The 12,739-nt window shown below is 47.4% G+C and overlaps 1 protein-coding gene across 3 annotated transcripts in view; it reads right to left on the bottom strand.

The window, feature by feature from the left end:
• Positions 1-1,369: 1,369 nt before the first annotated feature.
• Positions 1,370-12,739, bottom strand: part of EOGT (EGF domain specific O-linked N-acetylglucosamine transferase) — a 53,128-nt gene continuing 41,758 nt past the window's right edge. For all 3 annotated transcript variants that reach the window (XM_080672031.1, XM_080672032.1, XM_080672033.1), the window contains 3 exons: positions 9,974-10,093; positions 2,453-2,555; positions 1,370-1,893 (listed from right to left, as the gene is read on the bottom strand). In XM_080672031.1, coding sequence (XP_080528157.1) covers positions 1,747-1,893; positions 2,453-2,555; positions 9,974-10,093 — 370 coding nt within the window. In that variant the 3' untranslated portion in view covers positions 1,370-1,746. The remainder of the gene's footprint in view (positions 1,894-2,452; positions 2,556-9,973; positions 10,094-12,739) is intronic.

Raw genomic sequence — 12,739 nt, 5'->3', positions numbered from 1 at the left:
CATGATTTTCTACTGCAAAAGCAAGCTGATAAACAGTCAGAAATGAGTCCCATTCTGATGGGCTGCACTTCAGACATGCTCTTCCGTCGATGGCACTTCCTATGGCTTCTTTGCATTTGAAATGGATGATGCACATGTGTCTTTTTATAGGAAAGACTCTCCATGGGCTCATCTGCAGTTTGCACAAATACTGGAACACGTCCTGGGAGGGTGGGGCACGCACGCAGGCACTGCAGCTGCAGCTGCAATGCCCACACCGGAGACCAGGGCTGGACAGACATGCTCCCCAGCAAGGAACTGTGCAAGCCCGCTGGAAGGTGCCCAGGCAGTCCTAAAGAATGTTCTGGTGTGCCTTCATCACAGGTAGTGCATTGTGGGAAGCCTGATTTGCATATGAAATACGTGACTATAAATTAGCACAGCAGCAGGATTCATCCAGGCTCTTGATGCCTGTGACCTGCAGGCGGCCGAAAAGATACAGCAGGGAATCAGTGCAGGGTCTGGGCTCGGACAGAGCGAAGCTGATCTGCTTACAGCACATTTATCTGCAGGTGTGTCCTATGGCCCAGCACTGAGACTCGCACCTGTGTGGGGAGGGCTGAGGGGTGTGAGTGTGTGTGGGGGGGGGGGGGGACGGGGGAGTGAGTGAATGTGTGTGGGGGGGTGTGAGTGGAGTGTTAGTGTGTGTGTGTGTGTGTGTGTGTGTGAGAGTGAATGTGTGGGGGTGTGTGAGTGGAGTATTAGTGTGGGTGTGAGTGGGTTTGTAAGTGTGTGTGTGGGCATGTGGGGGTGTAAGTGTGGGTGAGTGTGTGTGTGTGTGTGAATGTGTGTGTGTGGGGGGTGTGAGTGAATGTGTGGGGGGTGTAAGTGGAGTGTTAGTGTGGGTGTAAGTGGGTGTGTAATTGGTATGTGGGTGTGGGCGAGTAGGGGTGTAAGTGTGGTATGTGAGTGTGTGTAGGTGTGTGTGAGAGTGGGTGTATGGGTGTGTGTGGGTGTGCATGAGTTTGTATATGTGGGTGTGAGTGGGGATGTGTGTGAGTGCATGGGGGTTTGAGTGTATATAGGTGTGTATGTGAGTGGGTGTGTGTAAGTGTATGTGTGAGTGTGGGCGTGTGGGGGGTGTAAGTGGGTGAGTGTTTGTTGGTGTGTGTGAGAGTGGGTGTATGGGTGTGTATAAGTATATATGTGTGTGTGTGTGAGTAGGTGTGTGGGGGGTGGGTGTGAGTAGATGTGTGGGGGGGTGGGTGTGAGTAGGTGTGTGGGTGTATGTGTGGGTGAGAGTGGGTGTGTGTGTGTGTGGGGGTGTGAGTGTGGGTGTGGTGCTGCATGCTTCCCTTTCCTACCACAAACAGTGCTATGAATAAATTATGACAAATAAAGGCCATGGTGAATTTACTCCGACATCATAACCAGGTTGGGAGTCTCGAGAATCAACCACCCTGAGGTGTCCCACAGAACCAGTTACAGACTCCAAAGCTGAGGAAGTTGAGTACTCGGATCCCCAAAGAAGAAAGCTCAATCCTCAGCGAGCCATGGCCAGTTTTTGAACCACAAAAAGTCATTTCAGTGCAAAAAGAGTATCTTGACAAAAAGCAGTGACACGAATGTCACACAAAACAGTATAAAGCCCACAGGGAGAGCCCTGAGGCCGGTTTCGGTCCAGAAATATCACCGGGCTGAGGAACACCGGCTGCCTTGCTGAGGGGCTGGAGGGGAGTCCACCCAGCCCCCCACAGACAGCCGCAGTCACAGCTCGTCCCGTCTGCTCCTCCACGGCCACTTCGGGTGTCGCGATACGTGGTCTGCAGCCTGCAGGACAAGGTCCATAAACTCTTCGATGTCGAAAGAGTAGTTGGTAAACTTCGGATGTTCCCCCAGAGTGGGGTGGTGGCCCTGGAAAAGCAAACCAAAACACATGTCTGTAAGTCAGAGGACGTGGTTTTCTGAACAGGAAAAAACTACTTTACTTTGGCCAAAGCATCTGTCTTAATTCGTACTCCCCCTCGGAAGTCAGCAAATATTTTTTGGTAAAGTCCAAAGAACACATATTCAGCTCTGTGGACCACAGCCTCTGTCACATGACTCAACTCTGCCATCGAAGGGCACAAGCAGCCAGACAACACATACACAGAGGGCACGGCTGTGTCCCAATAAAACTTTATTTGTAAAAACAGGTGGGGGGCCAAATTTGGCCTGCTGGTCTCCGGTCCACTGATCCCTCCTATATGCGATTGAATAGCCCTTTCTAGGCCCAAATTTCATGAAGATTTCTTATTAACATTAAAGATACAGAGTGAATCTATCCTCTTCCTCCAATTTGCAAATATGAGTTACAACTCAGTGTTCCAGAGAACAATTTCCCTTTGAAGTTCAGCAACAGTGTTTCACATTCATAACTACACACATCACATGACCTGAGAAGCGAAAGCGGGCGTTTCGCCACTGCACTTGCCTTGTCCTGCGGAAAGACCTTGCTCTGCCTGCGCCAGGTGACGTAGTGGATGCCGCGGAGCCGGGCCAGGTCCAGGTAGCAGCGCTGGTCTCCACAGTTGTACCTGAGGCAGGGCAGCCACACGTGAGACTTGTCCGCAGTGTGTGCCCAGCCCACAGTTCTCTGGGAAAAAACACACCTCCCAAACAGATTCTCGCAAAAGGTCATGTACACAATGAACAAGACTGAGGGAGCTTACAGGTGGGCAACACAGGCTTACAGGGGTCAGTATGTGAAACAGTTTATTCTTGTATTCTCATTTATTAATTACTAGAGGCCCGGTGCACGAAATTCATGCACAGGGCAGGGGGGCTGTGTCCCTAAGCCCAGCCTGCACCTTCTCCAATCTGGGATCCCTCTCACAATCCAGGACTGCTGGCTCCCAACTGCTCGCCTGCCTGCCTGCCTGATTGCCCCTAACTGCCTCTGCCTGCCTGCCTGATCGCCCCTAACTGCCCTCCCCTGCCGGCCTGATCTCACTCCCAACTGCCTCTGCCTGCCTAATCTCACCCACAACTGCTCCCCCTGCCGGCCTGGTTGCCCTCAACTGCCCTCCCCTGCCAGCCTGATCTCGCCCCCAACTGTCCTCTCCTGTAGGCCTGGGTCCCCCCCAACTGCCCTCCCATGCAGGCCTGGTCACCCCCAACTGCCCTCCTCTGCCAGCCCAGTCACCCCTAACTGCCCTCCCCTGAAGGCCTGATCGTCCCCAACTGCCCTCCCTTCCAGGCCTGGTCCCTCCCAACTGCCCTCCCCTGCCAACCTGGTCACCTCAAACTGCCCTCCCCTGCCAGCCTGGTTGCCCCTAACTGTCCTCCCCTGCAGGTCTGGTCACCCCCAACTGCCCTCCCCTGCAGGGCTGGTCCCCCACAACTGCCCTCCCCTGCAGGCCTGGTCCCCCCCAACTGCCCTCCCCTGCAGGCCTGGTCACTCCCAACTGCCCTCCTCTGCCAGCCGGGTCACCCCTAACTGCCCTCCCATGAAGGCCTGATCGCCCCCAACTGCCCTCCCCTGCTGGCCATCTTGTGGCGGCCATCTTGTGTCCACATGGGGGCAGGATCTTTGACCACATGGGGGGGCCATCTTGTGTGTTGGAGTGATGGTCAATTTGCATATTGCCTCTTTATTATATATTATTATATTAGTTCCCATATGAACTGTAAACCTACTTTTGCCCCACCCTGTACTTTTAAAATATTCTCATAACTAGATTACCTTAACTTTTAAAAAACAGAACAGAATGGAGATAGACCTTTATCAACAGGGCTACGAATTTCATATTTTCCTATCATACCTGTCTGCACGTATGGAAGTGGCCTTGAGGCAGGTAACACTTCCAAGGTCACAGAGCCAGCAAAGCCAGTGCAAGTTCAAGGCCTGGGCTTCCTCAGTGACCCTCTCCTTCCTCCCGCCTTCCTCCCTGCCCCCTCTGTCTCTAAGAGAAATGAAGACATATCAAAGCCACAATTATCAGGCTGTTGCTCTAACGTGTGTATTTTTTACGTCTTGCATGGTGTGGAAGTTCATGACGCCTCTTTCTAAATAGTCATCTGTTTAAATAGTGAGTCAACTCATTTTTAAAGTTGAACCACACAATCAGGATATGAGACCTATAGATGAGGCCAGTGTAGAACTCTCCCAAGGAGAGAAGGCCATGTCTCCACAGCAGCCGCAGGGGCAGAGCACAGGGGCCAGAATGTCCACCCTGACCCTCAAGGTCCGTGGGATCAGGGAGCCCGCGGCAGAGGCAGGGAGCAGGGAGCCCATAGGAGGCAGGGAGCACATGAGAACAGGGAGCAGGGAGCACACAGGAGCAGGGCTTGTGCTGGAGCTGGTTCTTCATGAGATGCACAGGCTTTCAAACTCTCATGCTTTAAAAATTGTGGTAGAAAACAAATACATAAAATGTATCACCTTAGCCATGCAGGTGTGCAGTTCAGTCGTGGTAAGGACATTCACATTATTGTGTAAGCTAAATCCAGAACTTCCAGCTTCAAACACACACTATTTAACGCCAACTCCTCCTGGGCCCCAGCCCTGGGCACCCCATTTACTTTCTGTCTCTGTGAATATGACCCTCTAGGGACCTCATGTAAGTGAAGTCACAGTATCTGTCCTCTTGTGACTGGCTTACTTCACTTGAGATAATGTCCTCAAAGTCCAGCCATGTGCGCATGTGATGAGATTTCCTTCCTTGTCAGGCTGAGTCATATTCCATTGTGTGTCCAGCCTTTATCAACAGGGCTACGACCTTGATGGACGTATGGATGGCTTCCACATCTGGGCTGCTGTGAACATGGGTGTGCAACACACAGCTTCTCTCTCAGCACACTGATCACGCCAAGTGTCGGAAATGCCCAGTTGGAGAGGCACAGGGGATCGAACCCCGAGAAAGAAACCACAGATTCAATGGTAAATGGAATTGGTTTTTTTTTAGTTTTTCTTTCCGAGAGTTCATTATTGGTGTATAAAAATGCCACCCATTTCTGGATATTAATTTTGTATCCTGCTACTTTGCCATATTCATTTATTAGATCTAGTTTTTTGGTGGAATTTTGGGGGTTTTCTATGTATAATATCATGTCATCTATGAATAATGACAGTTTTACTTCCTCCTTTCCAATTTGGATGCCTTTTATGCCCTCTTGTCTGATTGCTGTGACAGGACTTCCAATATTATGTTGAATAAAAGTGGTAAAAGCGGTCATCCCTGTCTTGTTCCTGATCTTCAGGGAAATAGTTTTAGTTTTTGCCCATTGAGTAGGATGTTGGCTGTAGGTTTTTCTTATCCAAAGAAGTAAAAGACCTGTACTTGGAAAACTATATAGATCACTGAAAAAAGAAATAGAGGAAGCTACAAACAAGTGGAAGAATATACTGTGTTCATGGACTGGAAGAATTAACATCATTAAAATGTTCAGTCCTAACCAGTTTGGCTCAGTGGATAGAGCACTGGCCTGAGGACTCAAGGTTCCAGGTTCAATTCTGGTCAAGGGCATGTACCTTGGTTGTGGGCACATACCCAGTAGGGAGTGTGCAGGAGGCAGCTGATCAATGTTTCTCTCTCATCGATGTTTCTAATTCTCTATCCCTCTCCCTTTCTCTCTGTAAAAAATTAATAAAATATATATATTTTTAAAAATGTTCATATTACCCAACACAATCTATAGATTTAATGCAATTCCTATTATACTACCAATAGCATATTTTACAGATCAAGAACAAATATTCCAAAAATGTATATGGAACCCTAAAAGACACCCAATAGCCTCAGCAATTTTGAGAAAGAAGAACAAAGTAGGAGGGATCACAATACAGGATATCAAGTTATACTACAAAGTCACTGTAATCAAAACAGCCTGGTACTGGCACAAGAACGGGCATATAGATCAATGGAACAGAACAGAGTCCAGAAGTCAACCCATGCCAATATGGTCAATTAATATTTGGCAAAAGACCACTGAGTTTCCTCAAAAAATTAAAAATGGAACTCCCATTTGACCCAGGAATCCCATTTCTAGGAATATATCCCAAGAAATCAGAAACCCCAATCAGAAAGGATATATGCATCCCTATGTTCATAGCAGCACAATTTACAATAGGTAGGATTTGGAAACAGCCTAAGTACCCATCAGCAGATAAGTGGATTAAAAACTGTGGTACATCTACACAATGGAATACTATGCCTCTGTAAAAAAGAAAGAACTCTTACCTTTCGCAACAGCATGGATGGACCCAGAGAGCATTATGCTAAGTGAAATAAGCCAGTCGGAGAAAGATACATATCACATGATCTCACTCATTTGTGGAATATAATGAACAAAAATAGATCCAGAGACACAGAAGCATCAAACAGACTGTCGAATCTCAGAGGGAAGGCAGAGGAGGGGGAGTATGTTAGAGATCAACCAAAGCACTTGTATGCATGCATATAAGCATAACCAATGGACACAGACAGTAGAGGGATGAGGGCATGTGCCGGGGAGTGGGAGTGGCTGGGGAGAGGTCAATGTGGGGAAAAGGAGACATATGTAATACTTTAAACAATAAAGAATTTAAATTAAAAAATATCTATTTGGCAAAAGAGGCAACAGCATACAATGGAATAAATGGTGCTGGGGAAATTGGATATATACATGCAAAAAAATGCAACTAGACCACCAACTTACACCATACACAAAAATAAACTCAAAATGGATATGAGACTTAAATATAAGTCACGAAACCATAAAAATCCTAGAAGAAATCCTGGTAAAATATCAGACATCTCTCAGAGCAATACTTTTGCCAATATGTCTCCGAGGGGAAGGGAAATACAGGGGGAAAAATAAACAAATTGGACTCCATCAGACTAAAAAGTTTGGCACAGCAAAAGAAACCATCAACAAAACAAGAAGGGAACCCACTGTATGGGAGAACATATTCGCCAATGATTCCTCAGATAAGGGGTAAATTTCCCAAATATATAAAGAACTTACACAACTCAACACCAGGAAGAAAAACACTCCTATAAAAAGAAAAATGGGCAAAGGAGCTGAATACACTCTTCTCCAAAGAGGACAAAGAGGACAATAGACACATGAAAAACTGCTCAAGCCCTGGCCGGTTTCTCAGTGGTTAGAACATCTGCCTGTGCACCAAAGGGTTGCAGGTTTGATTCCTGGTCAAGGGCACATACCCTTACAGGTTTGATCCCTGGCCTCGGTTGGGGTGTATGTGGGAGGCAACCAATCAATGTGTCTCTTTCATATCAATGTATCTCTCTCTCTCCGCATCTCCACCCTTCCCTTACACTCTCTCTAAAAATAAAAAATAAAAATTCAATTAAAAAATATTCTCAGGTGAGGATTAACCAAAATCCTATCTAATAAAAGAGTAATATGAAAATTGACTGTACCTCCGCTACACCCACAAGCCACGCCCACCAGTCAATCAGGAGCAAATATGCAAATTAACCCAACCAAGATGGCTGCGGCCACAGAGAGAGCAGGAGGCTTGGGTTGCCCCCGGCAATGGAGGAAGCCAAGCTTTCTGCCTTCCCTGGTGGGCCCAGACCTCCGCTCAAGGCTACAAAGTTTCAATTATAGAAGATAAATAAATCCCAGATACCAGGGCTTCCGCTTGGGTCGCCGGGGGGTGTGGCCGGCCTGCAAACCATCACAGGCCCCTCGCTCAGGCCACACCACACCCTAAGGGAACCCCCACCCTGATCTGGGACACCCTTCAGGGCAAACCAGCTGGCCCCCACCCGTGCACCAGGCCTCTATCCTATCTAATCCTATCTAATAAAAGAATAATATGCAAATTGACCGTCACTCCAACACACAAGATGGCTGCCCCCATGTGGTCAAAGATGACTGCCCCCATGTGGACACAAGATGGCCACCACAAGATGGCCACCAGGGGAGGGCAGTTGGGAGGGACCAGGTCTGCAAGGGAGGGCAGTTGTGGGCAATCAGGCCAGCAGGGGAGGGCAGTTGGGAGGGACCAGGCCTGCAACGGAGGGCAGTGGGGTCAATCAAGCCTGCAGGAGAGGGAAGTTAGGGGTGACCAGGCCAGCAGAGGAGGGAAGTTGGGGGCAACCGGGCCTGCAGGGAAGGGCAGTTGGGAGGGACCCAGGCCTGCAGGGAAGAGCAGCTGGGGGGGACCGCAGGGGAGGGCAGTTAGGGGTGACCAGGCCTGCAGGGGAAGGCAGTTAGGGGCAAACAGGCTGGCAGGGGAGCAGTTAGGCATCAATCAGGCTGGTAGGGGAGTGGTTAGGGGGTGATCAGGCTGGCAGGCAGAAGCGGTTAGGGGCAATCAGGAAGGCAGGCAGGCGAGCAGTTGGGAGCCAGCAGTCCTGGATTGTGAGAGGGATGTCTGACTGCCCGTTCAGGCCCAATCCTACCTGGATCGGGCCTAAACGGGCAGTCGGACTTCCCTCGAGGGGTCCCAGATTGGAGAGGGTGCAGGCTGGGCTGAGAGACACACCCCCCCCCCCCCGTGCACGAATTTCGTGCACCAGGCCTCTAGTAAATAAATAAATATCCTTGGGTGAGGAATATCCAAAAAAGAAAAATGCTCAAGGTCACTAATCATCAGAGAGATGTAAATAAAAACTAAAATAGGTATCATCTCACACCTGCAGGAATGGCTACCATCAATCCTATATAATAAAAGCCCAGCAACCATAATGGCATAATGACCAGAACGACCGCTCAACCAGTCGCTATGAGGTGCATTGACCACCTCTCGGTCCTTCCCCACGGCCCGCAGGCTCCAATTGCAGCATGGGAAACGGAGAACCATGGGGAACCGGGTGGGTGGCAGTGGGGCGGGACTGGGGACTGGCAAGTGGGCAGAATGGCCAACCTCTTGGTCCCTACCCCCAGCCCACAGGCTCTGATTGCAGCATGGCGAACGGGGAACCACGGGGAACCAGGTGGGTCACGGCGGGGCGGGACTGAGGACTGGCAAGTGGGTGGAAGATGGCCCTGATCACAGGCTATGTGTAGGGACCCTACCCATACACAATTTTGTGTGCTGGGCCTCTAGTAAATCAATAAAGGAGTGGAAAAGGGAACCTTAGTGCACTGCTGGGGGGATGCAGACTGGTGCAGCCACTGTGGAGAACAGTATGGAATTTCCTCAAAAATTTAAAAATGGAACTGTCTTTTGACATAGTGATCCCACTTCTGGGAATATATCCTAAGAATTCCAGAACACCAATCAGAAAGAATATATGCACCCCTATGTTCATAGCAGCGTTATTTACAATAGCTAAGATCTGGAAACAGCCCAAGTGCCCATCAGTAGACGAGTGGATAAAAAAGCTGTGGTACATTTACACTATGGAATACTATGCAACAGTAAAAAAAGAAGAATCCCTTAACCTTTGAGACAGCTTGGAGGGACCTGGAGAGTATTATGCTAAGTGAAATAAGCCAGTCAGAGAAAAACAAATATCACATGATCTCACTCACATGTGGAATCTAATGAACAAAATAAACTGATGAACAAAATAGATCCAGAGACATAGAAACATGGAACAGACTGACGATTCTCAGAGGGAAGGGGCAGGGCGGGAAGAGATTAACCAAAGAACTTATATGCACATCTGCATAACCCATGGACACATACAATAATGTGGTGAAGGCCAGGACAGGGGAAGGACAGGGAGAAGGGAAGCAAAGGGCAGGGTGGGGTGGGAATGGGAGATATCTATAATAGAGTGAACATTAAAAAATATAGTAAAAAAGAAAAGAAATCACACATTCACATCTCCCATTGAGACAGGGAGGAGCAGGTGGTTTGCTTGCTAAGTGAAATGGCAGGCTGCAGCCTTCTCATTTTTAGTATTAGGTCTTTTCTCTTTCCAGGTGCCTATATGATGTGACTTCCCTGGAATGATTAAGTACTTAGCCTATGGATGTGCTGAGCAGAAGTCTCAGCATGCATAAAGAGCATCATGAGCTGCGGCAATGTAAAACCGCTCCAAATACTTACAGTTCAAATACAGCAGCCCAGTCTGGAAGGAAAAGTAAATGGGTAAGACCAGCTCCATGCATTCCAATAAATATATCCGTGTTATGGGTGATCCTTAGCTGATCTAAAAACCCAAGTTCCCTGTGAATATACAGAAGACAGATGGAGAGAACAAAGTATTAAGTCCAGTTGAGCTCAAGACTCACAGTAATAATATTTATACAAGTGTCTTTCCCAATTTAATTCACACTCCACCATGATCATTTTGCCAATTTCAAGCCTTACTCTAGTATTTAATAACTTAATGAGTCAGTAATTTTACATTTCTCCCAAGTAAACACTTCTTTTTAAAATCTTAAAATCTTTTTTAAAAAGAAGGAACCTTTTATAGCTGTCTTGAGTGGAAAACTAGTAAACAGGCCATAAATAAAATTGTAAAAATAGATATAATCAGCCCCAGCTGGTTTGGCTCAGTGGATAGAGCATCGGCCTGCGGACTGAAGGGTCCTGGGTTCGATTCCAGTCACGGGCACATGCCCAGGTTGCAGGCTCGATCCCCAGTAGGGGTGTGCAGGAGGCAACTGATCAATGATTTTCTCTCATCATTGATGTTTCTATATCTCTCTTCCTCTCTGAAATAAATAAAAATATATTTTTTAAAATAGATATAATCAAACTAAAAAGCATTATTCAAATCAAGGTAGATATTATTGCAAGGCAACCCTCTAAGCCCATCTGCCTGCTCTTGATGAAAAAGAGAAATTAGGGAAGGTTGAAGAGACACCAGCACAAACTGAAGACTATTCCCTGGTGATAAAGTGTGTTTTAGCAGGGAAGCAATTCCTCCTGAGTGAGCTGACTTATTCTGAAGAACTAAAATGGTCCCAATACCACCGAGCATTTTCTTGCCTTTGCAACAGACAAATCCACAATTTTACGCACGTTAGGGTTGTAAAAGTGCCCTTTGAATTCAAGACGCTGAAAGATATGAAACTCTGAACTAAAATCAATGCCAAGAGATTAAAAATGGCTGCGGAGTAAGTGGAGCTGCACTGACATGCTCCCAGGACCAAACTGGAATTACAACTAAAATACAGAAAAACTTCCTGAATAATCAATGGAAGACTCGCTGAAGAGAACCCTGATAACCGAGAACAGAGAGCGGAGACCACATAGAGACTAATAGGAGGGGTGGAGGCACGAAAAGGATGGCCAGGCTCCCACAGACAGCAGCTGAAGTTCCAGTGAGATATTTCAGCCGTGGGGGATTCCCACTGAGAACTCTGGGATCTAATCCCCAAGCTGGGCCCCCCAGCAGAGAGCACCAGAACTGAGAAGGGTACCCACATAACATCTAGCTGTGAAAAGCAGCAGGGTTGCTGTCTGCCAGGGAGAGATGGCTAGAAATGCAGGCACCATATTAAAGACCCAACACACAAAATTCCCTGTGGAGTCACCCACCTTGTGCTCTGGCAGAGGGAGGGCAGAGTGGACTAGAGCTGAGTGAACAGAATCCAAGATTGGGGGTGTGGAGTTAGAGCTCAGAAGGCAGACACCCCAGTTTCCTGTGCTGAGTCATTACCTCACGCTGCAGAGGTCATCTTTCTCATGCACACATTTTCTATACAGGCAGCCTTGCCTGGGGAGAAGACAGCTGATCCACCCTATTGGAAAACACCTTGCCCCACCATATGGAGGTTCTGATGCCCATTAAGAGACTGAGAATAGCAATTAGCCTTCAGGCAGAAGCAATTGCCTGACCCTGTTGAAAAAAACCTCTCAACACACCTATGGACAATTGCCTGAGGGCAATTCAAGATGGAACCCTATCAGTCTGTAGACAGAGGCTGTCTCTAGATTGAGTCTTTGTCTAATCTAATTAGTCAGAAACAGCGTTTGACACTGTCCTGCACTAGAAATTGAGAGGTGTAGCAGATCTACCTAATACATAGTCACAAACCCAAACAGGCAGCCAAAATGAGGAGACAAAGAAACAACCCCCAAATGAAAGAAGAAAAGATAAATGAAATGCTGATAAGAAATTTATCTGGGCCCTAGCCGGTCTGGTTCAGTGGATAGAGTGTTGGCCTGTGGACTGAAGGGTATGGGGTTCAATTCCAATCAAGGGCACATGCCTGGGTTGCTGGCTCAATCCCTAGTAGGGGGCATGCAGGAGGCAGCTGATCCATGATTCTCTCTCATCATTGATGTTTCTGTCTCTCTCTCCCTCTCCCTTTCTCTCTGAAAGCCATAAAAATGTATTTTAAAAAAAGAAATGTTATCTGATATAGAGTTCAAAATAATGATGGTAAAATGCTCAACAGCATGAGAGAAGATATAATAACTATAAAAAGAGAAATAAAGAATGACATAGCACAAGCCAATCCATGATTCTCTCTCATCATTGATGTTTCTGTCTCTCTCTCCCCCCTCCCTTCCTCTCTGAAATCAATAAAATATATATATATGCATAGTTACTATATGCAAAAGATATAGTAACTATGAAAACAGAAATAAAGAATGACATAGCACAAATAAAGAACACATTGGAAGGAGATTAGGGGAAGCTGAGGATCAAATCAGTGAATTATAAGACAAGGTTGGCCCTAGCTGGTTTTGCTCAGTGGATAGAACATCAGCCTGCAGACCAAAGGGTCTCAGGTTCGATTCCGGTCAAGGGCACGTACCTTGGTTGCAGGCTCCTCCCTGGCCCGGGCCCTGGTCAGGGCACAACCAATCGATGTGTTTCTCTCACATCGATGTTTCTTTCTGTCTTTCCCTCTCTCT

The sequence above is a fragment of the Plecotus auritus genome (assembly GCF_963455305.1).
Source record: "Plecotus auritus genome assembly, chromosome: 6".
Taxonomy (NCBI): Eukaryota; Metazoa; Chordata; class Mammalia; order Chiroptera; family Vespertilionidae; genus Plecotus; species Plecotus auritus.
The sequence above is the reverse complement of the archived record's forward strand: the minus strand, read 5'-3'. Positions and strand labels throughout refer to the sequence as shown.